Below are 25398 nucleotides of genomic sequence, written 5' to 3' on the forward strand. Positions count from 1 at the left end.
CGACGCCGTCTTGACATCCCTCAAGCACTACCTTCGACGTACCAGGTCGTCAGTATTGCGTCCGCCATCATGTTTAGAGTAGATACTGATTGTTCAGAGGGATACGATGGACGACCGAAGCCAGCGCCAAGAGGGCGCGGTCCCTGCCGGCACCGACACCGACAGTGCCAGCAGCGACGCCATCACCACGACCTACCCTGAGGCTAATTCCGGCGACGACACCCGCTCCGATGGTCACGCAGAGCAGACGGAAGAGGACGAGACCAACGACGATGATGGCATCCCCCGCACTGCCGCCGGCCGCCGCTTCGCCACCAGCCCCATCCATCCCGACGCCTCAACATCGACGCACTACTGCAGCCGCTGCCGGAAGACGCGGTACCGGTGGTGGTTCGAGCGCTTCCCCACCAAAGACCCTCGCAACCTGCGGGGCGCCGGTATGCAAGTCTAGGCATCTTGCAACCAGTGCGTGTGGCAGCAGGCGAAAAAGGACCCGGGCGACTGGGTCGAGGAAAACTGCCCGTGGCTCTTTGACGGGTTCTGTCCCTGCCACTGGCATGATCGCGGACACCACGACTACGGGTTCTGTCCCTCGTCGGGTCGGAAGCCTTTCAAGCTTGTGAAGTATACTGATACACACGAGGGAAACTTTACGCAGATGCTGGTTGGGGATAGCAACTATGCCAAGCTGTTTCCCACCGGAGAGACCCAGGCCGGAGATCAGGACCAGACTTTGAGTGAGATACACGGTGTGGCCAAAGACTTGGGTCTCGACGGCGAGATGCTCGTCGACAACATAGATGCTCAGAAGCCCCCAAACGACCGAGTATGCAGAGCAGACGCAGCAGGGTGGCATGGACATGATGGTCTCTGAGAGCGCCGATACCGAGGGTGTTTCTACCGGCGAGGCTCATGGCCAGACTCAGAATGATGATGTCCACGATGAGGAAACCCTTCTGGGTTTCGGACCCATCGTTGAGTATGTTCGTGCCCAAGAATCGGCTGAGGACTCTGAGCAGCACTACCTCACTTGAGATCGCTACGAGCACACCAATGACCTGACCAGGGCTTCTGCTTGGCCGCTCATCAGTGTAAGTCGCTCGCCCTCATGTGCCATCGATATTGTTGTCGGTTCATGGACCCCAAACACCGCGTGACCAGTATCCGGGCGTATGAAGGAACTAACCTCAAGCCACTCTGCAGAGACACGACATGCGACTGGCCTACTTGCCGCCAATGCTTGATTGGCTGACGGAAGTCTAACCGGTCCAACACAGTACGCTGTCGACGAGAAGGGCAATCGGGGGTTCCGTACGGTAGACCATTAGCGCAGCGTGCCGCGGTACCGACGAAGCATCGATGTACCATCCAGAACCCGGGACCGTGGTACACGATGGACGCAAAGTGCAGAAGGAAACGACGCTACTCGGCGGTGACAGGTCTTGGGGGAGGGTCTGAGTATAGAATGTTCAGCAAACGAGTATCAATCAAAACCTGGCTCTCTCTCCCTTCGATACCAGGCACACGAGGGATCGAGCCGTGAGCTCACAACCCCTGCCTTAGTCAAGTGAGACAGGATCCAACGCCAAGAGGCCGTCCCGGATGGCAAGGAGCTGAGTAGAGAGGTTCGGCCGAGGCTGGCCGAGCGGAGAACCCCCGGTTGGGGAAGACAGGGCGATGATTCGCGCGGAACTCCACTGCCAGAAGTGCCCTGCGCCGAGAGGCAGCAGAGCCGTTGCATGGCCGGGGTAGGCGGCATGTTGGAAGTCTGGAGCCGAAGGTCAGGGCCTATTCCCTGTCCAGACCACATCGTGCAGGGAGACGGTGCTTCTTTGCTGGGGCGATCGGGTGGTGGGTGAAATTGGGCCATCCTGAGTTCGTAGATGCACGAGACTTAAGAAGAAGATGATGGTTGGATGTGGCAGAACGAGATTGATGCTCGTAGACAATTTGCGCCAACAGGTACTGTTTGGTCGTGTGCCGGATCTACATCCGCGCAGGCAGAATACGAAGGAAGCAAACTGATTGCTGATCGAGTGACTGTTTGCTTCATGTTTTGTTTGCTCGTCAGACCGGAAGAGACCGGGCAGGCGGTGGATTCTCCCGCTGCTGGTCCAGCCAGACTCCCGTTACCTAAGCTTTCCGAGGTAGTACGTACCGTCACATCTCATTGAACCTTTGGAAATTGGCACAGGTAAGGGGTTGCTTTCAGGATCTTTCAGGACCGACCTGCAGCTGCAACTCCCCCAATGTCTCGCGTTTCTGGGCTGTTTGCTTCTTTTAGGCCAACATCAAGTCCTTCTCTCCGCACCGAGAGGGGAAAACGAGGGGAAGTTGGAGGGTGACAGACAGCAGGTGTGTTTGGGATGAATGATGAATGATGAAGAAGAGGGTGTGGTGGTGGTGTTGGTGTTGGTGCAGGTTGGGGAACCTATCTCTCCAACTTCAGCGCATCTTCCACTGGCTCCAGCGACTCCTCAGCGGCTCCAGACTCCAGTGCGGCCCATCACGCCACTAAATCCCCAGACTTACCCCACATCATCCCCCGAGCCTCGCTTAGCCCGCGCTAGTCCCCTTCGGACGGGACTAGTCCCATTTGAGGGATGATGGCCCCACCGATCTCTTCCGATCCACGTCCAGGCCAGTCCTTAGCTTCCTTCCTTCGTCCGGCCACACCCCATCTCCATCCCATCAATTTCCATCTCCATGAAAAGTTCCACCAATCGAGCCATCCTCTCGCCAGCAACCATTTCCCAGACCAGCCCAGGATCAGTCAAGCTTCGAGAATCTGTCGTCCGTCCTCCTCCGGCGCGTCGCCTTCGAACCAGCCCACCCCAAGTCAACCCTGCCAAAGGCCCCCAAGAGTCGCCAGAGTCCCCTAGAGTCGACGGTCCGACGTCCCTAATCCGCCGCCTCCCCACGACGCTTTCGACGCCTCAGACGAGCATCTCTCCCACCCAAGCCTGGCCCTGGCAGCCGAATCCCTCGGCCTCGTACCGTCGCCGTTCTCTCCCCTGCTCGCACCCGTTGGCTCCTCCGCCTTTGTCTGGCCACTCAGGCCTCGCCAACCCCCTTCGACCTCCTCCGCAGTTGTCTCCCTCCGGCCTCTGCAACCAGTCATGGCCCTCCAAGACCGTCAATCCCGCCGCTAGCCCCCCGGGCCCCCGATCGCCTTTCCACTCACTGCGGGTTGCGGTTCGCACATGGCCTGCCTTTCTGTTGCCGGTCCCGTGAGTACGGCCTGACTTGGGCCCAAGCGGCATGGTCTTCTGGTACGGCACAGTCATGGATTCCCTAAGTCGTCTGATTGGGGAATGGCTGGCAAGGGCCAAGCTTGGGGAAGCGAGCATGCTCTCCACGGGGATGGGGATCGAGTGGTTGCAATTCCATCCCATGCTGCTGCTGCTGCTCTGTTGCTACCATGCATTCTGCAACCATGGTATGAGACGCGCGAGAAGCCGGCCGTCTGGGACCAGCGTTGATCTCGCCTCGACGCACTTTAAAATACCCCAACCGCCCCTCCCCCAGCTCACCCTCTGATCGGCCTTCTCTTCTCGATACGACTCTGCTTCAGGAGCTTGCCAACCGTCAACATCTTCAAGCAACCGGGACAATCCAGTAGCCATGTCTCGCGACATCAATACGGCCTCCCAGCCGCACGACGCCATCCACATGGAGAAGGGCGCTCCCAATATCAGCCAGTACAACGATGTCGCCCTCGATGACAAGGTCCTCAACTCCGAAGCCGCCCAGGCTACCGACGTCGAACACAGCTTCAGCGTCTGGGAGGGTCTGAGGACTTACAAGCGCGCCGCCTTCTGGTCTATTCGTGAGTCTCCGCGCCTCGTTCCGAGTTGTCGGCGCAAGAACTAACATCACCGCCAGTCATCTCAACGACCGTCATCATGGAAGGCTACGATGTCACTCTTCTCAGCTCGTTCTACGGCTACCCAGCATTCCGATTGAAGTACGGTGAATTCCTCGATGACGAGCACGGATACCAGATCTCCTCCATGTGGCAGCAGCGCTTCAACTGTCTCGGTGCCCTGGCCAACATTATCGGCGCTCTGCTCAACGGATACCTCACCCCCAAGATTGGCCACCGCTGGATTCTCATCGGGTCACTTTTCTGGCTGAGCGCGTTCGTCTTCGTCGTCTTCTTTGCGCACAACATCGAGGTGCAGTTGGTCGGCCAGGTTCTGTGCAACGTCCCCTGGGGTGTCTTTGCTACCACCGGTCCAGCCTACGCTGCTGAGGTCACGCCATTGGCCATTCGTGGTTACCTCACTTCATACGTCAACCTTTGCTGGTGTATCGGCCAGTTCATCTCTGCCGGCGTCCTCAAGGGTCTCGTCAACCGAACCGACCAGTGGAGCTACAAGATCCCCTTCGCCATTCAATGGGTTTGGCCCATCCCTCTGGCAATCGCCGCGTACCTGGCGCCCGAGTCTCCCTGGCATCTGGTGCGCGCCGGTAAGCTCGAGCAGGCCAAGAAGTCCCTGGAGAGACTATCGGAGCCGGAGCACAACCTCAACCATGAGAACACGATTGCTATGATGGTCCACACCAACAAGCTCGAGATCCAGGAGCAGGCGGGCGCCAGCTTGTTCGACTGTTTCAAGGGCACAAACCTGCGCCGTACCGAGATCGCCTGCATGGCTTTCATGTCCCAAATCACCAACGGTGGCGCGCTCTGCTACTCTGGTTCCTTCTTCTTCCAACAGACCGGTATCGGGGAGGACGCCTCGTACGGCATCAGCTTGGGAGGCACCGGTATTGCCTTCATTGGTACCATTATCTCGTGGTTCTACATTTACAAGCTTGGTCGTCGCACCATCTGGCTCGCCGGCTTTGCTTTCCTCGTTCTCATCCTCTGGATCATCGGCTTCTTGTCCGTCGCCCCCAATCAGAAAGGAGGCATCATCTGGGCGCAATCCCTTCTCTGCATCGTCTGGCTCGGTGCCTACTCCATGTCCGTCGGCCCCATCGTCTACACGCTCGTGTCCGAGGTCGGATCTACACGTCTCCGTACCCAGACTGTCGTGCTGGCTCGCAGCACATACTACGTCGGCAACGTCATTTGCGGTGGCCTGATTCAACCCAAGATGCTCGCGCCCGGTGACTGGAACTTGAAGGGAAAGACTGTAAGTTATCAAAACCCCCGTTCTTTGTCATAACATGAACTAACTCGCCACCAGGCGTTCTTCTGGGCTGTTCTCGCGACTCTCACTCTCATCTGGGGATACTTCCGTCTATTCGAGACCAAGGGCCGTACGTTCGGTGAGATGGATGTCATGTTCCAGAAGCGAATCTCGGCCCGCAAGTCGGCCAAATACCAGCTTACCCAAGATGAAGTCTTCTTGGCCGAACAGACCCACGATGTCGGAGGCCGGACAGAGAAGATCTGACCTGTCGTCTGACTACACTCTCAAAGATACCCGGCCCTAACCGAGGGTTGCTGCAATTTATTGTTATTTATACCAATAAGGAGGCGGTCATCTGCTAAGATGACGCCTCCGCGCTGATTGAAATCTAATACCCATCATGAAATCACCACATTTGATGCAATCAATTTCAGTCATGCCTCCCGTTTGTGACATCTCATCTTGATGCGCTAACCTCAAAATATCAATGAAGAACATGCAACAGATTCTTTGCCCACCGTCGCTACTCAACCTCGGTATGCCAGTGTGGTGCCAGAGAACTTGCGGCATTCCTGTCAATGATTGACCCAAAGCAGGATGAATCGAACGTCGTAGAAATTTATGCAAGGTGCAAGTCCTTTCATTACATTAAGACATCATGGAAGAAACTCTATCATCAACCGTCACCGTCTACTCAATTCTCCAATCGCAGAACCTCAAATGCCGGGGTCTCGAAGACGTCCCAGTTGTCTGAGGCTTCTGGGTTTCCGAACGGGAAAAGAGCAGCGAACCGCATCTTGTACTTGCCCGGCGCAATTTGAGTGCCGTTCGCCAATCGTCCGAGCCACCACAGCTCTGTACCATACAAACCTACGATGTCTCTAGGCACATCACGTATGGGAAGGGTGATGAGGTCGTTGGGGTCATCGACACTGGGATCGATGTAGTTCTTGCCCAGCGCCTTCGACCAGCTCGTCGCAGCTCCCACGAAGCCTGCCTCGCCGACCACAGGAGGGTACTTCCAATCCCGTTCAGTCCATGACTCCTCAAAGATGTCCCACCTCAACTCTCGCGTGGCATACTGGGCACGGGTGTATACGTTGGGGAAGTCCTGAACTTCGGGGTCGAGGTTGAAGGTGAAGTTGGACTTCTGAGCGATGGGAATGTCACTTCGGGTGGATGTCATCTGTGGCCACCCGACCGGGTACTGGAACATGATGCCGATATCCTTGTGCAGGTCAGCAGCCAGTCCCATGTACGGGACGCCGAGCGTCTCGCCGTTGCTACCCTTGATCAAGACCTTTCCACTGTATAAGGGAAGTTTGGCGGGGTCGAGATCCTGGTTCTCGGGGTACTTGAAGTTGAACTGGATGGTCTTGGTCTCTCCTGGCTGGATGGTGACGGCGCCAGGGAAGGAGATCTGAGGGGTCATTTTCTGTGGCGCGGCCAAAACCTCCTCGCCCCACGCGATCTTGGGAGTTCCCCAGGCGGTCGGGTCCAGGTTGACGGTGTTCATGCCGCCAAACTCTTGCTGCTCAAAGCTGTAGGTCACCGGCTCGGTTCCAGAGTTGGTGATGTCGACGGAGTGGTATCGGCTGAAGTGGTGGGTGTCGTTCAGGGCGAACTTGGCAAACGAAAGTGTGGTCTCATAATCAAGCACCTTGCTAGCGTTGATGAGGCCAGTGCCGACTTGGGCGACAGAAGCATAGAAGGGATATTCGTTGTTCTCCAGCGCTCCGTCATCCCACTTGATGGCTTCGCCGGAAGATATCATGCGCATGGCAAGCCTCTTCGCCCATTCGGGACCGTGAATACTGCGACCACCGAACTTGCTGACGTATAAGGCAGCGACTCCGGCAACATACGGGCATGACATACTCGTCCCGCTGAGGATGGAGTAACCGCCCCCAACATAGGAGCTGAGAATTTGACCGCCGGGCGCCGCGACGTCAGCCTTGATGAAGAGATCGTTGGTGGCACCAATGGAAGTGAAGGAGCTGGCAACACCGCCGTTCTCCTCGTTCTTGATACCAACAATGTTGAAGATGGGGCGCTCAGTGAAGTCAGCCGTGACGTTTCCGCCAGCCTTGATGGTGCCGATGATGGCAGCACCAACACCAGCTTCGACCATGGCAATGAGACTGCTGGTGTCCTCAGTGGTAGGCCTCACCAAAGGCATGTCGTTACTGTAGAAAAGAATGTGGGAGGCGTTGAAAGGAGCGAGGTTGCGCTGCTTCTGGTCGAAGTTGCAGCCTCCACGGCGCACCAATACAACAACGCCGGTCAGATCAGGAGTGCCAGGAGGGAGAGTATTGCACGCCTCATCGGCCGTGCTGGTGTTGAGGCTCAGGGGCACAATAGGCCAGTCCTTCACATCAGAAGGGTACCAGTCCTCGACAGCCCGGTAGGCGACACGAGTCTCGTTGGACTGCCCGTCCAAGTTGAAGACGCCCCTGAAAGACGACGATGCCAACACATCGGCCTCAACTGATGCAACCGCAACAACATGCTCGCCAGATGATCCACTGCTGGCAGCGAATGCACCTGCCTGGCCGTCGTTGCCTGCGGAGATCGTGACAACAACCCCCTTGTCGACAAGCCTCGAGGCTACAACGGCCCAAGCGTTATCCGGGAAACCACTGATGCCACCGATAGACGAAGTGATGATGTCGACCTGGAAGTCTGTCAGCAGAAGCCGATCGCCGAAACCTTAGGCTACTTACACCGGCGTCATACGCTGTGAGGAAAGCCTCGATGAGGGTGTCCTCGTCCGTCCCATCGACGCTGCCAAACACCTTGTATGCATACAACGTGGCTTCGGGAGCAACTCCAGTAAGGCTGAAGGGTGTCAGGAATCGGTCCGCGCTGGTTGTGGAGGGCATCTCTCGCGTCAACCTACATGCTGCTATTGCCGGCGATAATACCGGCGACGTGTGTTCCGTGACCTTGCTGGTCCAAGGGGTCGGCGTCTGGGTTCTTGACTTCACCCTCATTTGGCCATGCTGAACACCGGGTCAATCTCAAGATCCGAAAGAACTACTCCGATCACAGGGTCTTACTTCCATCACCCACAAAGTCATAACCTCCCGCAACTTTGAAGCCATCGCCGAAACCACCACCAAGCTGAAGGGTGTCAGACAACTTCTAGATCTCCGACGTTCGATCGTCACTCACAGCCTCATGGGTGTACCAGATACCGGTATCGACAACAGCAACCTTGGCTCCCTTGCCCATAAATCCGGCGGCATGCAGCTTGTCGACACCCGTCATGTGGTGAACATCATAGCCGATGGCCGTGGCATTCTCGCTGAAAGACGCCAGAGGTGCGCTGGGTGCCAGCTTGTACTTGCGTCCCTGCCACGCCTGCTTGATAGGCTCGAGCGCCTGTAGCGAGTCGATGTTCTCGACATCGGTCTCGACAGCCGCGCCGGTAAAGACGTCACTCTTGAATACCCGAAGCACCTTGGCGCCGCGCTGATTGGCGATGTCGTCGGCAACGGCGGAGGCATCAGCTCCCTAGATTGTGTGAGCGGCTGTTGTCTAGGTTACGAGGCACGGACACAACCTACTTGATTGAACTCGACGATGAAGCGCTTCGGCTCAACCGTAGTCTTGTTCACGGCCGTCTCCGGGGCGTTGTCGTCGGCCCGGCGCATCAAGGGGTGGTCACGGAGGGCGACTGCCCCGGCCACGCCGGAGACCGCGAGGAGGAGACGCGATAGATGCATCTTGGGACTACGACCGACAACAAAACGCGGATCACGAGGAGACCTGGCGATGAGGAACGCTCACTGCATCTCCTCGTGAAGTCATCGCGTTATATACTGTTAACAGCATCACATCTTCCGCGATTCATATTACGGCAGCCCAATTTCGATATCCAGCGCGCAACCGGCGAGTTGGTGCATTAGGCAATGCAAGGCAATGCAATATCATTGTTCGTATTTCGGCGCTGCGACCCTATTAGCATGGGTGGCCGACAAGGGCGTTCATTAAGCATCTTGGCAAAGCGATCTTGCTCCTATCTGCGCCTTGCAGGTCGCTCAAGACGGTAAACAAGCACGTCACGTTACAGCAATAAGTCGACACCGAGCGCGACAGGCGCGCTTCCGAATGCTGCTATCTGCAGTTCATTTAAGGCACCTCTCAACCAAGAAGCCGACGTCGGCTCCACCGTTCCCTTTTCTCGTGTCGGGATGAGCCGATTCACAACCAACTTCACATTTGGGCCTAGCACGCCCCGTGAGCAATGTAACCTTATCACGACCTTCTTCTTTCTCCAAAGTCTCCTGCAGGAACGGGGGCCCTGTGCTCCCTAGCACTGCGTCCGCGCCCCACGCCGAGCATGCCAATCGGGGCCCGGCCAAGTTACCGGACACGGAGCGGCTGTTGACGAAAGACGAACCTACCGGCCACACTCTGTTATTTTGGGAGTGTCAACAACGTTTTCTTGCAAGAAACGCGTGCCCGGTGCATTGCAAGAATTCGATGCTCAGGAGCTATATCGCAGACCATATCGACGGCTTTGACATGTCAGTCTTGCGTGCTGATCTCTCACTCCGATCTGGCGGGATAAGACGAGCGCTCAGACAGATGACAGCACCCGTCAATGTCGACATGAGGATGTGCCGAAGTCCAAGTGCCGTGCGCGCATCGCTTCGTTCGGCTGAGACTGCTCTCCCCGCAACCCGTGACATGAACTCGAAGTTTGGTCTGAAACCGTCAACATATCGGCTTCGACTACCGTCGGCCCATGCCACCGGACGTCATCCCTTGTCATCGGCTGTTGGACGAAGGGCCGAGAGTCCGTCCCTTCTGTTGGCGATGTGCCGTTTGGAGGTGTCTATCGAAATTCCCAAGAGCGGCTGAGCCAACTCTGAAGGCAAAATTGCTGCGAATGCTGGAAATTCCCATCACCCAACCCATCGATATCGTTTCCTTTTTACATTTTCCTAATGTCTATCTTGGGACGACTCGTCGATCTTGACTTATCTGGTTGGTCCGCGAAGCGACACCGCCAATCGCCAGCCCGCACACCAACACCTCGCCTGCAAGCTGAGTTCCTCCGCCTCTTCTCGCCGCCGTCCCAACGGCAGCACCACTGCCAGCCGGAGAATTGTGTAGTGGGTGAGGGCCCTTGGAAGTTTGTTGGCTGGGCTGGTGCTCCTACCGCCCGAAGTTAGGTTAAGCTTTGGCTTGATGTGCATCAGGTCCGGGATGGATGCTCGACGAACTGTATCAGAAATCTTCCGAAGCGGGAAACATCGACACGATTCGCTTCGCCACCATCCTCCAACATGATCGGGCCACGCTTCCCTCTGGATCTCGACGCAGGCCCTTGATCCGCCTCGAAAGCTTGATAAGTCGCCGGCGGGAGTCTAAATCTCTATCGCTCCCACTTCCCACCGTTGACAACGTGCCGACGGGAGCTAGCCAACCTATCGCGACGCTCCCCTCCGCGGCAAAACTCAGATGGCTAGCGCGGCACATCGCGATGTTCTCGCTCTCTGTTTCTATCACGCCGTGTGTTTATGCTTTAGAAACAAACATTGCCCGCCGCACCATCTCACTTCTGCGGCTGTCCCCCTCCCGCGCTAGCGTCCAGTTAGGATAGTCGGAAACACCTCCCGATGCTTCTTTCGCGGGCCCTAGACTCAAGCTTAATCCAACCAAGCACTTGGCGAAGGGGAAGATCTTCAGGGCCATCTAGGCACAAGGGGCAGCTAGATTCAGGAACCGTGGCAAGATGCCGACCGCTTGCCTGCCGTTTCCCGAAACACCAAACTCGCCGCGTCTCCCCCCTGGAAAATGAAGCTTGGCTGCCGGAACCGCGACAACCCCAGGCTTAAGCCGGATAAGCTTCCAGGGTGAAGCGACGATTGGTAGCATTTGCCGATGGGGAAACGTGACTAGTAGGTCGAATGATGGATGTCGAACCAGTCAGTGCGACCAAACAACCATCAACGTTTCAAAGCTCCCACGGGGCTCCGTGACGACAAGGGAGAGGATTCCAAGATCTCAGACCCGAAGACGCGATTCAGGGTTGGTAAATATCCACGGCCGCCTTTGTCGATCCTGCGTTCCTGCAAGTCATGCCGTTCTTGACAACCGACAAACCTTTCACCTACTAATCTCCAAACCGGTTCATCATGACCAGGCAGCAATGAGTGAGGACGAGCTCATCAGCGCTGCGCCGCCCCCGCCGGGGGTGACTTCGAACTTCGAAAACCCTTCAGAGTCCCTCGTGCCACAGGTTCTCGTCGTAGCGATCCTGCTAAACCTCTTGGCAATCATCTTCTGTGGCATTCGTCTGTACACCGTCCGCGTCGTGATCCACCGCCACCAGCTGGACGACGACCTCATCTTCGTTGCCTTGGTCTTTGCCACCGCCTACTCCGTCATTCAGGTCTATGAGACACGCAATGGAGCGGGACACCACATCTGGGACGTGTCCAGAGCGGACGCCGTCGCCTTCCACAAGCTGAGCATGACCGACCTGGCGGCCTACAGTCTCTCCATTCTCTTCACGAAAGCGTCGATATTGGTCTTTTACCTCCGCTTCCCACTGAAGCCGATGGTTCGAACGACTGTCTACCTCGTCATGTTCGCCACGATAGGATACTCTGTCGCTGGAGCTCTAGGATGGGTCTATCTCTGCACGCCAATGGCCAAGATCTGGGAGCCCGAGACGCCGGGAACCTGCGTTGACCGCGCGATGTGGTGGCTGATGCTCTCTGTGTGCAATGTCGCTACGGACCTCGCCATTCTCCTACTTCCCATCTGGATTCTCTCGCCTTTGTCTCTACGGCTGGTCAAGAAGATTGAAATGACGATATTCTTGATGGCCGGTGGATTGTAAGTCCGAATCTCCGTCTTCACTGAGGTTGAGGTGAGCAACGAGTGCTGACTGGCTGTGCTATTAGTGTTCTCGGACCGAGCATCGTCCGAATGGTTATGATCCCGATTGGCTTCAACAACTCTGACTTTACTTGGACCGCATCGATCAGCATCATTTGGTGGTACGTGCCTGCCTCTCATTCCCTATCGAACTCTGTGGCTAACTTTGCGCTTACAGCGTGGTCGAGGCCAACGTCGGCATCATCTGCACCTGCCTGCCCTTCCTCAAGGCGTTCATGAGACATGTCGCCCCTAGCATTTCCAAACGGTTTGCAATGAACGACGATGAGCCCAACTCACCCACCGTGTTCGACAGGGCCGCCGCCATGACGAACCTGCCGCCTACGGTGCCCAAGTCCGCGCGGCGCAAAAGCTTCGGGCGGCAGGCTATCAAGGACGTGCCTGAGGACGAGGGCTTGGTGCCCATGACGGCGACGACGACGCGGAACTGGCCGTTGAAGAATGACGCGCCGTTTGATTACAAGGACGGGGACTTGGATGATAATAGGATATCGCTGGACAGGGTGTCGTCGGAGAGGAAGACGCTGCAGAAGCCTGTTTACGCTACGGAGATGGTATGAATCTAGCGAGCGAGCAATGTGAAGCAAGCGAGCAAGCGATTTGGGTTACGGGGCGTTATCATTGCATTGGCGATTGAGAATGAGGGTCTTGGGATCCTGGAATATACCCCAATTAGTTTGATATCTCTTCAATCTCATCGGACTTGATTCATATTACTCTGTCCCTGTGTCTGTATGCTTCGAAAGTGTGTTCATCGAATACACTAGTAAGTTGAACTGGCTATCAAATGATAGGACCAGGGTTGACAAGAGGTTGTGTCGGCCTTGGCTGATTGTCACTGTTGTTCCCCGTACTGTTTCCGACGACAACTAGAGCCCTGGAGGTTGTTGAGGAGCATGTTCCATGTTGCCCCAGAGCCCCAGAGACGCTCTCTGTTGCAAGTCCTCAATCACCGGCGGGGACTTTTGACAAGGTCTTCTCGGGAACATGGTCTTACGAAGGCTTTCGGAGAGGGAAAAAAGACCTTGAAGGCCTCAGTGAGGCTCGTGGGACAAACTGCCCCTGAAAGGTGGCTGAATGTTGGCGAAGGGGACGCTTTTGGGCGGGCTGATAGTTATAGTTACGTCTAACCTTCTGACTATCTAATCATCTTGACAGCCAAATATCCTCCCGGTGATAGATGGTGAGACAATGCGGAGTACTGAAAACATCGGTGGCTCCCTGGACGCTTTTGTCTCTTCAATATCAATGGTCTAGTCTGAGTTGCTCTAGTGTGTGCGTGTACAAGGTCGTCGAGGAAAGCCTGATACACCGTATCAGAATGTCAACCGAACGCCCTGATCTATGAGCATTCTCAAAAGTCCCTCAAGCTTTGATGTCGACGACCCTTGTAGAAATGGGTACTAGGCAGCCGCCATTCTGGCGCAGGAGAGACATGCTTGTCCCTAACGCCCTGGAACTATTGGCCGTCAAGGTGTTGATTGCACGACACCCGCCTGTCTGCCTGAAAACTTTTACCAGAAGCAGCGAGAAACCTTGATAAGGGTAGGCTGTGCATCCTATCATCACGCGGAGACGTCAGCTTCTCCCACGACGGTGGTTAATTCGGTCTCCTTGGATGCAACAAGCTGGATGCGCGAACCAAGCTTTATTATGGTTCCCCTTTGTCATTTGGTTTTAAATATTACGATTGCCTTGTGCAGCAGTTTAGGCCATGTGATTGTATTTTACTAGTTTACTTTCCTATAGAATTGATTGATCTTGTGGCCTGCCGTTGTGGCTGCACAGGCCGTCACATCAACCCAACCGCACGACACCTACAGCGAAACACGACTTATGGATGTCACAGGTGCTCGAGAAAGATCTACAAGCCGGAGTCTTACGGTTTTGGGGCCCAAGTGCTTACCCGCGCTGGAGGGTCTCAAGACCCCGAGTAAGACAAGCTGAAGTGAGACAGGTTCAAGCTCTACGGGTGTGTTATAAGCAACTGATAGATAGATATTCTGAGTAATTGACTACAACAAGACTACGAGAGCCAACTAGCCCCATATGGGAGCCGCGACTGAGTTTTGATCTGTTGACACTGTTGACAGAGTAGAGAGATCGAATAAGTTGGAAAACTGCTTAATTTTATTTCGATTAGTAAACTGTTATGCATACGTCTGGTAGCATGGTTTCTTGTTGGGAAATATGCGGAGTGAACAGATCTGAATCGGACTTGGAACATCGTGCAAACCCAACCACGACTCTCGCTGGATGTTGATGTTCACTGTCCTTGCACTGCTAGATCTCAAAGTCCCATTAATCCCTCAAAAAGGTGTTTTGTGCCCTCAGCTTCGTCCTGTAAATAGTCCATATCAAGATGCCAACCTTCCGCGCGCAGCTGCTCGAGAAAATCGGTCCACTGAGGTTGCGGTGTATTCGGAACTGTCCACGGGCTCAGCAAGCAAGCCTCATACGCTATGTCTTTCCATTGCGGGGGAAGCTTTTGTGAATGTCGTAAGAGATATCTTGCTTGGAAATAACAAGCGTTGTTGTGCCAAGGCTTCCTAAAAGGGTTCTGGCAGTGGATGATGCTCTTGAGATTGGGGAGCAGAGCATGTCTGTTCCACAGCCACCTGTTTTCCTGTGAAAGGTACTTATGCGGCTCCATGGTGCCATCTTGTCGGAACGGCTCCAGAGATATATTTCGAACTTTGCTGTACCACGACAAGCACTTGTAGGAGGAGGTCAGACTGGCCATTTGAAGTCCGTAGTCAGCGTTATCGAGACTGATAAAGTCGACGTCCCAGTTGACGTGGAAGTACACGGTATGTGAGTCCCTCTGCATGTCTATTCCCCAAGGCGCGTCTTTAAGCGGAAAGATGGGGAAGCAAGACTTTGGACGGATCTTGCGGGCCACTTCTGTCGATTCTTTGTTGATTTGCGTGTCGATGGAAGTGTAGTATGTTCTCGAGCTTCCATGGTGGACTAGCGTCCAACGCAAATCATAGCTGTGGCCACTGGCCCGCTCTTGAAGGATTTGACAAACGGACTGAAAGAATCTTGGCTCGAGAAAGAACTCGCGCCATATCATCAAACGTATCTCGCAGGGGAGGTCTTGAAATCGAGGGAATGACGGAGGGGCCGCCGCTGCGGCCGCCGCTTGGATTGACCTGTTTAGTGAATGAAGCCGCGTTTTGTAATCCATGGTTGAGTATGTGAATGTCTTCCACTTTGAGTAATATGAGAAAGAATGTATGAACGTTCTCTTTTCTAGGCCGCGGCTTTTAAATATTCCCCGCTATTGAGTCAATGTAAGGCCGGACCCATCCAACGCCACAACCTTCAAGGTTTCGACGAGGCGCGGCTACAGGTCTCGTTAACCCAACAAGCTCCTTCTCCGTCATCTATACCGCAGTCTCGGGCTTACGTCCATACACGTTTTGCCTGGTTTTTTGTGAGCACCTCCACATTTCAATCCTCGCGAAAAACTCACAAGTATATCACGGTCTGAAGCTCAGGATCCTTGAGCGCTTTCCGCGCTTCGGCGACGAACACTCCGGCAGCAATGCTCTCCCATCCCATTACCTGTGTCAACAAGAACATTGAGAATCCCTCCAGAGACTGGTCATGAAACTCCAAGTTGCATATGCCGATCTCTCTAAGCGTGGGGTCCTTGGGCCAGCCTCCGATCGGCACAGGCCATGTCTTTTCGACGACGTCGACGAATCCAGCGTCTCGGAGTGCGTTGGCGATCTTGTGCCCTCCCCGAGACTGGTCCATAGACTTGCCGAGTTTGTTGGCGGCTTCAAAGAAGAGTTTACCCCATCGACGGTAAATGTGGTCTTCCGGCAAGTCGGGGTTCGTTTGCGAGCGGAACTCGATATCAAAATCCTTGATTTCGAAGTAGCCACCTGGCTTGAGGTGGTCGTAAATCTGCTTATAAAATGCAGGCCAATCAGAAATACACGCTTCCATATGACGTAGGTGAATGAAGTCAAAGTCGGGGGACCAGGTCCACGGTTGCTCAACGTCGTCGATCTGGAATTTGCAGTTGGGAGGCACCCAGCCTGGCTGAATGGGTGAAATGTCGACACCCGTCACGTCAGACGTGGGGAACTCGTCGGCAAAGTCACTTAAATGGCAACGGTCAGAGATGAACGCTCTAAGAAGCTCGAGGGGGAAACATCTTACATGGCCCAGATGCCAGTCCCAGTGCCTAGGTCTAGGACTTTCTGTCTTGGTTGTCAGTACTAAAACTCATGCATTGCAGAAGTCTCAACATTGCTTACCCCGGGGTTCTCTGGCAGAGGCGAAAGAAATAGCCTGTCATCTAGCAACAGGGTTTCCCAGTAGTGCCTGTGAAAGGTGTTAGTGTTGTTGAATCAAATTTGAAGGCACTGCGGATTTACGCACGCAAGCTCTAGACCCTCATTCTGCTGCTCGTCATTAGGCCCCCAGTAGTCCGTCTTCTGTGTGTAAGTGCGACCATGGATCTTGCGATATTCGGTAATGCTTGCAGCTAGCGAAGCAGTTGACTCTGTGGCGACGCTGCGTTGCTTAAATCAGCCAGGATAATGAAATAGGGCGGTCAGCTTTTGTACCTTTCCGAGCCGGCCAGTGAGTCTTCGTCATCATCTGGGGCAGGTTGAGCATCCTAGAAGCCCGAATAGCATCAGCAAAGTGCCCCTGGCTCACTTTTCTGTCTTGCGTGCGAGTTTGTGGTCGCGAGTTTTGTGGGTATCATTGGAAACAGGAGACTTATGATCATACCGGCTGGGCTGCGACTAGTTCAGGTTCAATGACAGCTGCAGGAGAAGCAGCGGGTGCCTCTGTTGGCGGAGAGCCGGCAGCGGTTGGGTTGCCCTCGTCTGTAGCCTGCATTGTCTAGGTGATTGAGTGGTCAAATGTCACTCTCAGATACTGCAAATCACGAAGAGACCACAAGATTCTTCAGCAGATGAGGCGGGTTTACCCCTCATTATTATACCGTAAGATCCGGGGCCCTTTTTGGCTGTCCTACTTCTTGGCGACATGGGAGACGGCTGGCTGCTCTGCATGTTGGAGGAGCCAACAGACCATTTGGACAAATGACAGATCGCGGACCCCCCCGGTACAGTATATGCTACTAGGCGGTTTCGGGCAATCGAATCGCCAAATGTTTCTATCGATGAATGCCCAGGAGCGAGGGGCGACAGCCATTCATAGTGCGCTATTGCAAAGCGTGTGCGATAAGCTGTTTACTACCGAAATAGCACAAAATCTTGATTGGTTTCCTTGGTTTCTACTCTTCAGCGGCTTTTAGTTTCTACGAATAAGTTGACAAAGCCATTCAAGGCAATATCTCATGCGACTTCAATGGCAGTGCTTGATAGCGCGACTTGTTGTCTGCCACGTTGTCGTTGATCGCATCCGTCGCACCTTACTCCTACTCACCGTGCGAAATTCTTTCACATCAACATGAATGCTACTTCGAGAGGATGATATGCCTGGCGTTTACAGGCCTGGGATGTTGTATGGTCAAGCACCTTTATTAATGCAATATTTTACTCTTCTCACTCATATAATCTTTTTCCTTATTGCTTTCTTTTTCGAAAATTCCTGAACCCAGGTTGCTTCTCTATGTCTACCTGTATTTCTACTCCAATCCCTGCGGTAATTAGTCGGTTCATCATCCGCTGTTGACGCTGGTAGCTTTTCAGGCCAGGCGTTGCTAGGATCGTCGTGAGCAGAGTTCTATGGTGCATCAATTGATTGACGGCGGGAGCTTATCCACGTCACCGTCTTTGTCCCGTACTGTTATCGATGGAGATACTCTCAAGTTCTAGCTACCCTTCGATATGACATGGGACTTGGGCCGTCCGACATTAGACATCTCTTAGCTTGGTTATGTGTCATATTGGCATGTGTTTGCCTCCAAGATGGCCCTCGACTACTTTAATTACCAACCTCAGGGTCGCACAAGATTTACAATGAAAAAAAAAGTTGACAATAACAGCGAATGCAGCAGAATTATGACGAGAAATCTTTTTCGCAGGATTTTCTACATCGCGAAATTGCTCAGTCATCGAGTCTATTGAGGAGTGGGGATGAAGGTGATTTCTTTGTGGAGCTTTCACTGGGCATGGAAAGCAGTGAAGAGAAGTTTGGGTGGCTGCTAGAAAATAGGAATAGTGCCGCGAGGCCGAATTTTATGTGAATTTATTGATTTTCTTGCAGGTAATCTTGAAAAATCATGGATAAAAGCCGGGGATATGGCGCCGTGTCAGTTGTACGATTTGGACAAGGCGCTCTCACGAGGTTTCACAACCGACATTACAACACTACGAGTTTCCCCCCTCTGAGTCACTGGGACCCTCCAACTAAGCCATTCACAGAAGTAGTCTGAGATAAGAGAATCCTTCGAGGTGTTCTTCTCTCACTTGAGCTGTATCACCCCTCATTTTTCCTTGATTCACTGAGGCTGAGTTCAGCGAGTAATTTGCGGGCAGATGCCGTGCGGTCCGTGCCGCAGAATGAAATAAATCGTGGCTGGGAAACAACTCACTGGAAAAGTGCATCTCACAGCTTATCAGGTGGCTCGCACTCACTTCACAGGCTCACTCTCACGCTCCGCTGCTCTCATAGGCTGCACTCACCCTTCACTCAACGCAACGCAACGCAAGGGTCCGAATGCAGTGGCACGCGATCACCTGCCACAAAAATCTCACCCGTTCTTACCTCAGACAAAATCAACGGGCCTGCCTTGTGTGAGGTGTGTTTTGTTTCGTTTGCGGCAAGGGGGCTCTTTCCCTTTTCCCTTCCTTCTTTTCTCAAACGGCTGACCGCCTGGTGTCAGAATCCCAACCGAACCTTCTTCACCACAAAGCGACATTCTACCAACAACACCAACCGCACGCATCATACCAGCAACAGGGAACCATCCGTCTCTCGCCGCACCACACCAACACCAGCATCCATCTCTCGCCAAGCGGTCGCTCCTCCAAGGGAACCCCGGCTCCTCCCTCCCACCACCAAAGACCCCGATTGCTCCAGCACCGCACTGCACTGCAACAATGATGCTGCAGCGCGCTGCGTGCCGCCCCAGCGTCGGCGCCGGAGTCGGCCTCCGTCTCTCCTCAGCCCCGAGCACCGTTGTCCGTGCTGCTCCGCGTTGGACGCGTCTTTACTCGGCCGGCGGCCCTCCGAAGCCCAAGTCGTCAAGCCGCGTGCTGCCAGCCGTCGCTGTAGTCCTCGCAGGCGGTGTCGGGTACCAGCTCGCAGAGTACCAGAAGACGAGCAAAAGCGGCGCTATTCCCACGCTTTCCGGCCCTGTCGACCTCGACGCCCTGACCGAGTCGCCCGTCGACAGCGGCAGCTTCGAAACGGCAGATGCGAAGCTTCGCGAGGATGTGTTTGTCGGCTCATTCACGGCCGAGGGCAAAAACACCCACGTTCACGCCGCCAGAGTCGCGAGCAATCACCCCGTCGAGGACATGATGGCCTTCTCCCTGGCTCCCGGCGTGGGCAAGTCCGAGACGCTCTTTAACGGAGTCTACGATGGTCACGCGTTAGTGCCCCCATTCTCTTCTCCGCCACACCTTACTGACCCCAAAACAGCGGATGGGCAACTTCAGTCGTGCTTAAGGACGCCCTCATCCCTGCCGTCTCCGCCCCTCTATCCCAGCTTCCCAAGGGCACGCCAGACAGCACCATCGACACCACGATCGTCAAGGCCTTCACCAACCTCGACGACCTTCTCTTCGCCAACGCCAAGAAAGCCGTCGACGGCCTCAAAGCCGGCACCTGCGAGACCGCCGACTCCCGCGTGACCTCCGTCCTTGCCCCCGTCATCGCCGGCTCCTGCGCCCTCCTCTCCATTTTCGACCCCGTCACCTCCACCCTCCGCGTCGCCTGCACTGGTGACTCCCGCGCCGTTCTGGGCTCCATTCCCGCCGGCGCCACCTCCTACTCCTCCCTTGAGCTTTCCAAGGACCAGAACGGCCGCAACCAGGACGAGTTCGACCGGCTCGCCAAGGAGCACCCCGGTGAGGAGGCTGACATGATCGATCCCAAATCAGGGCGCCTGTTCGGAATAGCAGTCACACGCGCCTTTGGCGACCATCGCTGGAAGTGGGACAACGACTTCATCACTCATATCCATCAGAACTTCTGGGGCACCGGCCCGCGCCCCAAGACCAAGACGGCACCCTACATGACCGCCGCGCCTGTCGTCACGACAACCAAGATTGAGAGCCCTGACTTTGTTATCCTTGCGTCGGACGGCCTGTGGGACCACATCTCGTCAAAGGACGCCGTGGAGTGCGTCTCGCAATGGATCGCGGCGAAGAAGGCCGGTAAGCAGACGCCACAGGACAAGCTCGCCGCTACACCCGGCCAGAAGAGCGAGCTCGACTTGACCTACGGCTGGCCTAACTGGTACGCCAAGCCTGAGAACTTTGTCGTCGAGGATCTCGACAACGCCGCCGTCCATCTCATCAAGAACGCCCTCGGAGGCGCTCGCAGAACCCTCTTCACCGGTGTCGCCCTCGCGTACCCTCCCCTGTCGCGTAGTGTAAGAGACGATGTCACAGTGCAGGTCATCTTCTTCCAAGACCCCGCGAAGTCGAGCTGATGGTTGGCGTTTGATCATGAAGGATTTACTCGGATATGAAATGGTTCGGTTGGCGTTATAGGCTTATGGGCTTTTCCTCCGTACGATGCAGCTGCCATGGCTGCCAACACCATGAGGTGAGGTGTTTCAGATCTCACACCACTAAGACACGATAAAAACATGCAAAAAGTAGGAAAAGTAGAAAAACAATACAATAAGAACGATTCATGGCAAACAAGCTCCCTTAGTCTGGGTGTTCACAGCTTTTCGAAATCAATCACAGAGGATTCATCATGGTCACATTTAATCATGTCAGAGGCGTGGGTTTAAACTTGTTGACTCGTACTACTGATCCCCTGACAACTTCAGCATACAACTCGACAGAACCCACAGCCCTCTAGGCAAACTCATCCTCGCCAACCCACTCGTACTCATCATCCTGCTCGGCATCTCGGTCCTCGTCGTCCAGGATGCAGTAATCCTCATCGTCAATCTCGACCTCCGTCGTCTCGCCCTCTGTCTCGGAGGAGGCACCTGATACCGCCACTTCTTCGGGGACTTCAGCGCCCGACTCGCGTAGCAACTCGCACGTGACGCAGTAGCAGCTATCGAGTAGGATATCGTCGGATGCCACGCAGGCGCAGACCATGTCCTCGCCATCGCAGGCCTCGTCCTCGTAGCCGCCGATGTGGGACCAGGAAGCGTTGGCGCATTGGCATTCGGCGCACTGCTCTTGCTCAGGATCGTCCTCCTCGGGTTCGTCCTGCTCGGGCTCCTCCGTCACAGGCTCGTCCTCCATCACAGTCTCATCCTCGTGTGAAGGCTCATTTTCGTGTGAAGGCTCATCTTCGTATGAAGGCTCATCTTCGTATGAAGGCTCTTCGTCGTACGCAAGCTCGTTCTCATCTAAAGACTCGTCTTGGTCGTCCACGGAAGACTCGTCCTCGTCCTCATCTTCCTCATCTGAAGACTCTTCCTCGTCCTCATCTTCCTCATCTGAAGACTCTTCCTCGTCCTCATCTTCCTCATCGGAAGACTCATCGTCGTCCTCATCTTCCTCATCCGAAGAATCATCCTCATCCGAAGAATCATTCTCTTCTGAAGAATCACCCTCATCTGAAGAATCATCCTCATCTGAAGACTTATCCTCATCGTCCTCATCGTCCTCATCTGAGGACTCTTCCTCCTCAGAATCCATCAAAGTAGGTGGATCATCCTGGTTGTAATGGTTCATGGAATCCTCATCGTCCTCAACGTAAGGTCCACAGTAACTCATTGGCTCATTCCCTTCTGTGTATAGCCCGACCTCGTCATCCACCTCTGCAACGCTATCTGCAGCCTCTTCGGGGATGGGGACGCCCGCATCAGGATACAATGAACGTGTTGCAGAACTAGTTTGAGGAGCGTCTCGAGGAGCATCCGAAGAAGCAGCCTCCTTCTCCGCCATCTTCTGAATCATCCTATCGACCGAGGTGGACGCCCGCTTCAGGTCCTCGTTCAAGGCTCGAACGGTCGCCGCGGTGGAGATGTGCAAGTTCTGGAACTTGGCGGCGAGTATGTTGTACGCCAACTCAAAGTTGACGGGCGGCTTAGGAGCAGACCGAGGGGGTTGAGCCGTTGCTCGGGTCGTTTCTGTCCGGACGGGTGCCGGCGGGGGAACAGAGGGTGCCGGCGGGACATCATAGCAGGCTGTGTGCCGGAGAGGATGGGTGGACGTGTACGGGGTAGGATAGCTGGGCCTAATCGGCGGGGTAGCAGAGTAGAATGCCGGGACGGCAGCGTAGTTGAGTGTCGACGGGGAAGCATAGTTCATCCAGTTAGCATAGTAGGGCGGCGACGGGCCAGTACAGTTGGGCGCGTACGGAGAAGTATAGTTGGGCCTGTACGGGGTAGGATGCTTGAGGTCGAGAGAGGGATGCTGATTGTAGGAGCAGGAAGTACGGCCGTTCTTCTCTTGATCGGGGGTCTTCTTAGCTTCGGTCCGGTTCTCGGGCTGTGGGAACGGTGAAACCGGCATTCGAGCCTTTTCTGTCGAGACGGTTGGCGACGGGGGAGTATTGCAGGAGCCGTACGACTCAGCGATTACGGCAGGAAACTGCCCGCGAAGGGTGTCCACATAGAGCGAAGGCCGCTTGGGTGTCGGGTAATGTCTTTGTGAAAGCTGTCGGTAATCGCTTTCGGACGGCCAGATTGGACGGTCCCCGGAGGTCATTTCGGCCCCACTGCCCTGATTGTTCTTCTCCTGCTCCGGAGCTTTCTCCGTTTCGTTCTGCTTCCCGAGACGGGAACTGGGGCCCGCCGGAGTCTGGGCTGCTTCTCTCAAAGAGGATGTATCGTATGGGTTCTGGGGCGGAGGATGATGAAACCCAAAATAAGTTCCCCGATATCCTATTTTGCCTTGTTCAAGGTCCTTCAAGGCCTTCGCGGCCCTCTGCGTTTGCTGAAGTAGCCTCTCGTCGGCGAGTTTATTCCTCCTCATCATTTCATGGTAAGCTTCACTTTGAGACCGGCCGTCGCTAGTCACCGCGGGCGGCGTCGGACCCTGATGCATCCAGGCCGCAGCCGACTGCTTAGCAGCACTAACGTTAGGCCTCTTCTCAAACATCGCCATAGGCTTCAGATCATCCTTAGGCTCCTGATCTGAAACAAAGACGTCAGAGGCAAGACCTTCATGAAAATTGTCGCGGGCCTCCGGGTTGAGAAGCTGCCTCTCAGGAGAAGCCCAGGGGTTGCAGGACACGGCGTCTCCCTTTTCAGAATCCTCATTTCTGTCGTTCGACGTGGGAAAGACTTGACGGCGTGGCGCGTAAGTCATGGGGGGGTTCGCGACGTAAGGAACGTCAACCTTTTGCTTCCCGGTGGCCTTCTCCTCAGAGGTGTTGGTCTGGTCGACCTCGGCATTGCTGTCCTTGCCCTTGAACAAGTGCTGATACGCCTCCGCCAGAGTGACGCGCTTAACGTTCTCACTCTTCCACTTCTCGAAGCCGGCCCTGAAGTTCTGGCGCACACGCTCGTTGGACTCGGCCTCAGCCTCAGTTTTGGCCTTCTTTGAAGCCGAAGCATTCTCACTCGCGAGCTGCTCCCGCAGCCGCTTTACCCTCTGCAGCTGAACGTCCATCTGCACAGCCGAATCAGCCCAGTGCTGCTTGCGCTTCCACTGCTTTTCTTGCTCTGAGAGATCTGAAGCGCGTCCAATCACCGCCATCATCGTCTCGTTCGAACGTTGGGGCCAGCCTCTCAGGAAACTGTCCTGGTTGGAGCGGCCTGTCCAATGCGGGTCATGGAACACATCTGACAGGAAATGCTCCCTGTCACCGTTATCGACGACAAGGTCTTCTTCCATTTGGCGTTGTCTAGCCTCGAAGGTCTGTAGGTTGCGTTCTCTCTTGAAGGCAGCATCCTCGGCTCCACTGCGGTCGACGGCTTTGCCCTTTCCCTTGCCGTCAGTCTCTTGGGGAGACATCTCGGAGAACATTGACTTGATCAGAGGCATACCCCAGGCCTTCTTGAAAGTATCAAGAATCTCCTTCGTAGGCGAATAGAACAAAGGCTGCTCTGTACGCTGCTGCTCCGAACCGTCATTGCCGTCGGTCGACCAAGAATTAGAACCGCCCTTTAGGTGCTCAATAATCTTCTCCACACCGTCGCCACGGTTGTCTTTGGGTTTGGCGAGCCCGTAGGTCTCCGGCTTCAGGGAGCGCTTGAGCCCCTTGAGCTCCTCATCGGTCGGGGTAAACACCTTCTTCAGCGTAGCCGCATGCTCCTGATCCAACTCCCAGTCCAATTGCTTCGCGGTCTTCTCGTTCTGACGCTTGATCCGCGCGTCCGTACGGTCATTGGCGCGCTCCCACGCAGCCCACGCCTCAATCCGTTCCTGTGACGTGGGCTTCGTGTTCCAGCCTCTGGGCTTGTGATGTTGGAACCGGCTTTCAGGCCACTTGGTGGCCCTCTTGGGGGGTCCGCTCCCACTCGCCTCGGGATACAACGCGGCCTTCTGCTTCTCTACTGTGGCGCGGACTCTCTGCTCTACCAGTTTATCAATTCGCGCTTGCAGGGTCAATCCCTCAGAATATTCCACCGTCTCGGAAAGCTTCCGTCGCAGCCGTAGGGTCTCAAGCCACATCGTAAGCGTGTCCGCCGTGGAGCCCTTGACGCACTCCTCACTGACCGTGCCGACAGGCGTGAGGCTGGCGTTGTGCCACTTGACCTGGTCGGCGAAAAGCTCCAGGGCGCGGGAGACCTCGGCCTCAGTGATCTCCGTGTCGATCTCGCGACCCTCGGATTGGCGGATGCCGTAGACGCAGTCCTCCAGGGCCGTAATTCCGGGGATGGGCGCACCGTCAGGGAAGACGGAGAAGAAGTAGCGTGTAAGGCCTTTGTCCGATTGCATTTTGGCCAGGATCTGCTTCCTCTGCTGGTTCAAGCGTTCCTCGTTCTTTCTGTTCTCTCTGCGGGTGCGGACGGCGGCCTTGACTTCGTCCTTGGTGTACTTGGCGTCCATCGGGGTACCGTTCAGACGCCTGTTGTCTGCCATGATGGAGCTGACGGGCTTAGGGATGTCCAAGTATGTGATCGAATCCGCGGTCTCCTTGCTACGCTTGGAGGGATCGGCGTCCTTCCGCCATGACGACGATGAAGAGGGTGACTGCGGCTGCGCCGTGTTCTTGGTTGGGAATGACGTACGGATATTGTATGGGTTGAACATCTTGTTGGATTTGACTGTTTGGTGTACTGAGACAGAACCAACTTGTAGATCTGAAA

The 25398-nt window shown here is 55.1% G+C and overlaps 6 protein-coding genes and 1 pseudogene across 7 annotated transcripts; 4 read left to right on the forward strand and 3 right to left on the reverse strand.

Annotated features, from left to right (window-relative positions):
• Positions 1–106: 106 nt before the first annotated feature.
• GCG54_00007224 (uncharacterized protein) lies at positions 107–1034 on the forward strand (the record flags this gene model as incomplete). The annotated part of the gene is given in 3 exon segments (XM_045407210.1): positions 107–445; positions 467–826; positions 840–1034. The coding sequence occupies 3 exon segments, from the start codon at positions 107–109 to the stop codon at positions 1032–1034; spliced, it is 894 nt and encodes a 297-aa protein (XP_045266131.1).
• Positions 1035–3624: 2590 nt separating this feature from the next.
• Positions 3625–5408, forward strand: GCG54_00007225 (Maltose permease MAL61; the record flags this gene model as incomplete). Its single annotated transcript, XM_045407211.1, has 3 exons — positions 3625–3829; positions 3886–5144; positions 5199–5408. 3 exons carry the CDS (start codon positions 3625–3627, stop codon positions 5406–5408), a joined length of 1674 nt encoding a protein of 557 aa, XP_045266132.1.
• Positions 5409–5838: 430 nt separating this feature from the next.
• On the reverse strand, positions 5839–8872 carry GCG54_00007226 (annotated as a pseudogene). Its single transcript has 5 exons — positions 8714–8872; positions 8319–8660; positions 8204–8267; positions 7868–8146; positions 5839–7818 (listed from the first exon to the last, which is right to left on the reverse strand). Coding segments are annotated over exons 1-5 (2824 nt in total).
• Positions 8873–11307: 2435 nt separating this feature from the next.
• Positions 11308–12622, forward strand: GCG54_00007227 (uncharacterized protein; the record flags this gene model as incomplete). Its single annotated transcript, XM_045407212.1, has 3 exons — positions 11308–11999; positions 12068–12163; positions 12220–12622. 3 exons carry the CDS (start codon positions 11308–11310, stop codon positions 12620–12622), a joined length of 1191 nt encoding a protein of 396 aa, XP_045266133.1.
• A 2829-nt stretch (positions 12623–15451) lies between these two features.
• On the reverse strand, positions 15452–16928 carry GCG54_00007228 (Secondary metabolism regulator laeA; the record flags this gene model as incomplete). The annotated part of the gene is made up of 7 exons (XM_045407213.1): positions 15452–15491; positions 15541–16179; positions 16239–16279; positions 16337–16403; positions 16461–16595; positions 16649–16701; positions 16818–16928. The coding sequence occupies 7 exons, from the start codon at positions 16926–16928 to the stop codon at positions 15452–15454; spliced, it is 1086 nt and encodes a 361-aa protein (XP_045266134.1).
• Positions 16929–19099: 2171 nt separating this feature from the next.
• Positions 19100–20658, forward strand: GCG54_00007229 (Protein phosphatase 2C-like C10F6.17c; the record flags this gene model as incomplete). Its single annotated transcript, XM_045407214.1, has 2 exons — positions 19100–19593; positions 19644–20658. The coding sequence occupies 2 exons, from the start codon at positions 19100–19102 to the stop codon at positions 20656–20658; spliced, it is 1509 nt and encodes a 502-aa protein (XP_045266135.1).
• A 376-nt stretch (positions 20659–21034) lies between these two features.
• Positions 21035–25342, reverse strand: GCG54_00007230 (uncharacterized protein; the record flags this gene model as incomplete). The annotated part of the gene is made up of 1 exon (XM_045407215.1): positions 21035–25342. The coding sequence occupies one exon, from the start codon at positions 25340–25342 to the stop codon at positions 21035–21037; it is 4308 nt and encodes a 1435-aa protein (XP_045266136.1).
• Positions 25343–25398: the final 56 nt, after the last annotated feature.

Source organism: Colletotrichum gloeosporioides (assembly GCF_011800055.1).
Source record: "Colletotrichum gloeosporioides strain Lc1 chromosome Unknown consensus_32, whole genome shotgun sequence".
Classification (NCBI taxonomy): domain Eukaryota; kingdom Fungi; phylum Ascomycota; class Sordariomycetes; order Glomerellales; family Glomerellaceae; genus Colletotrichum; species Colletotrichum gloeosporioides.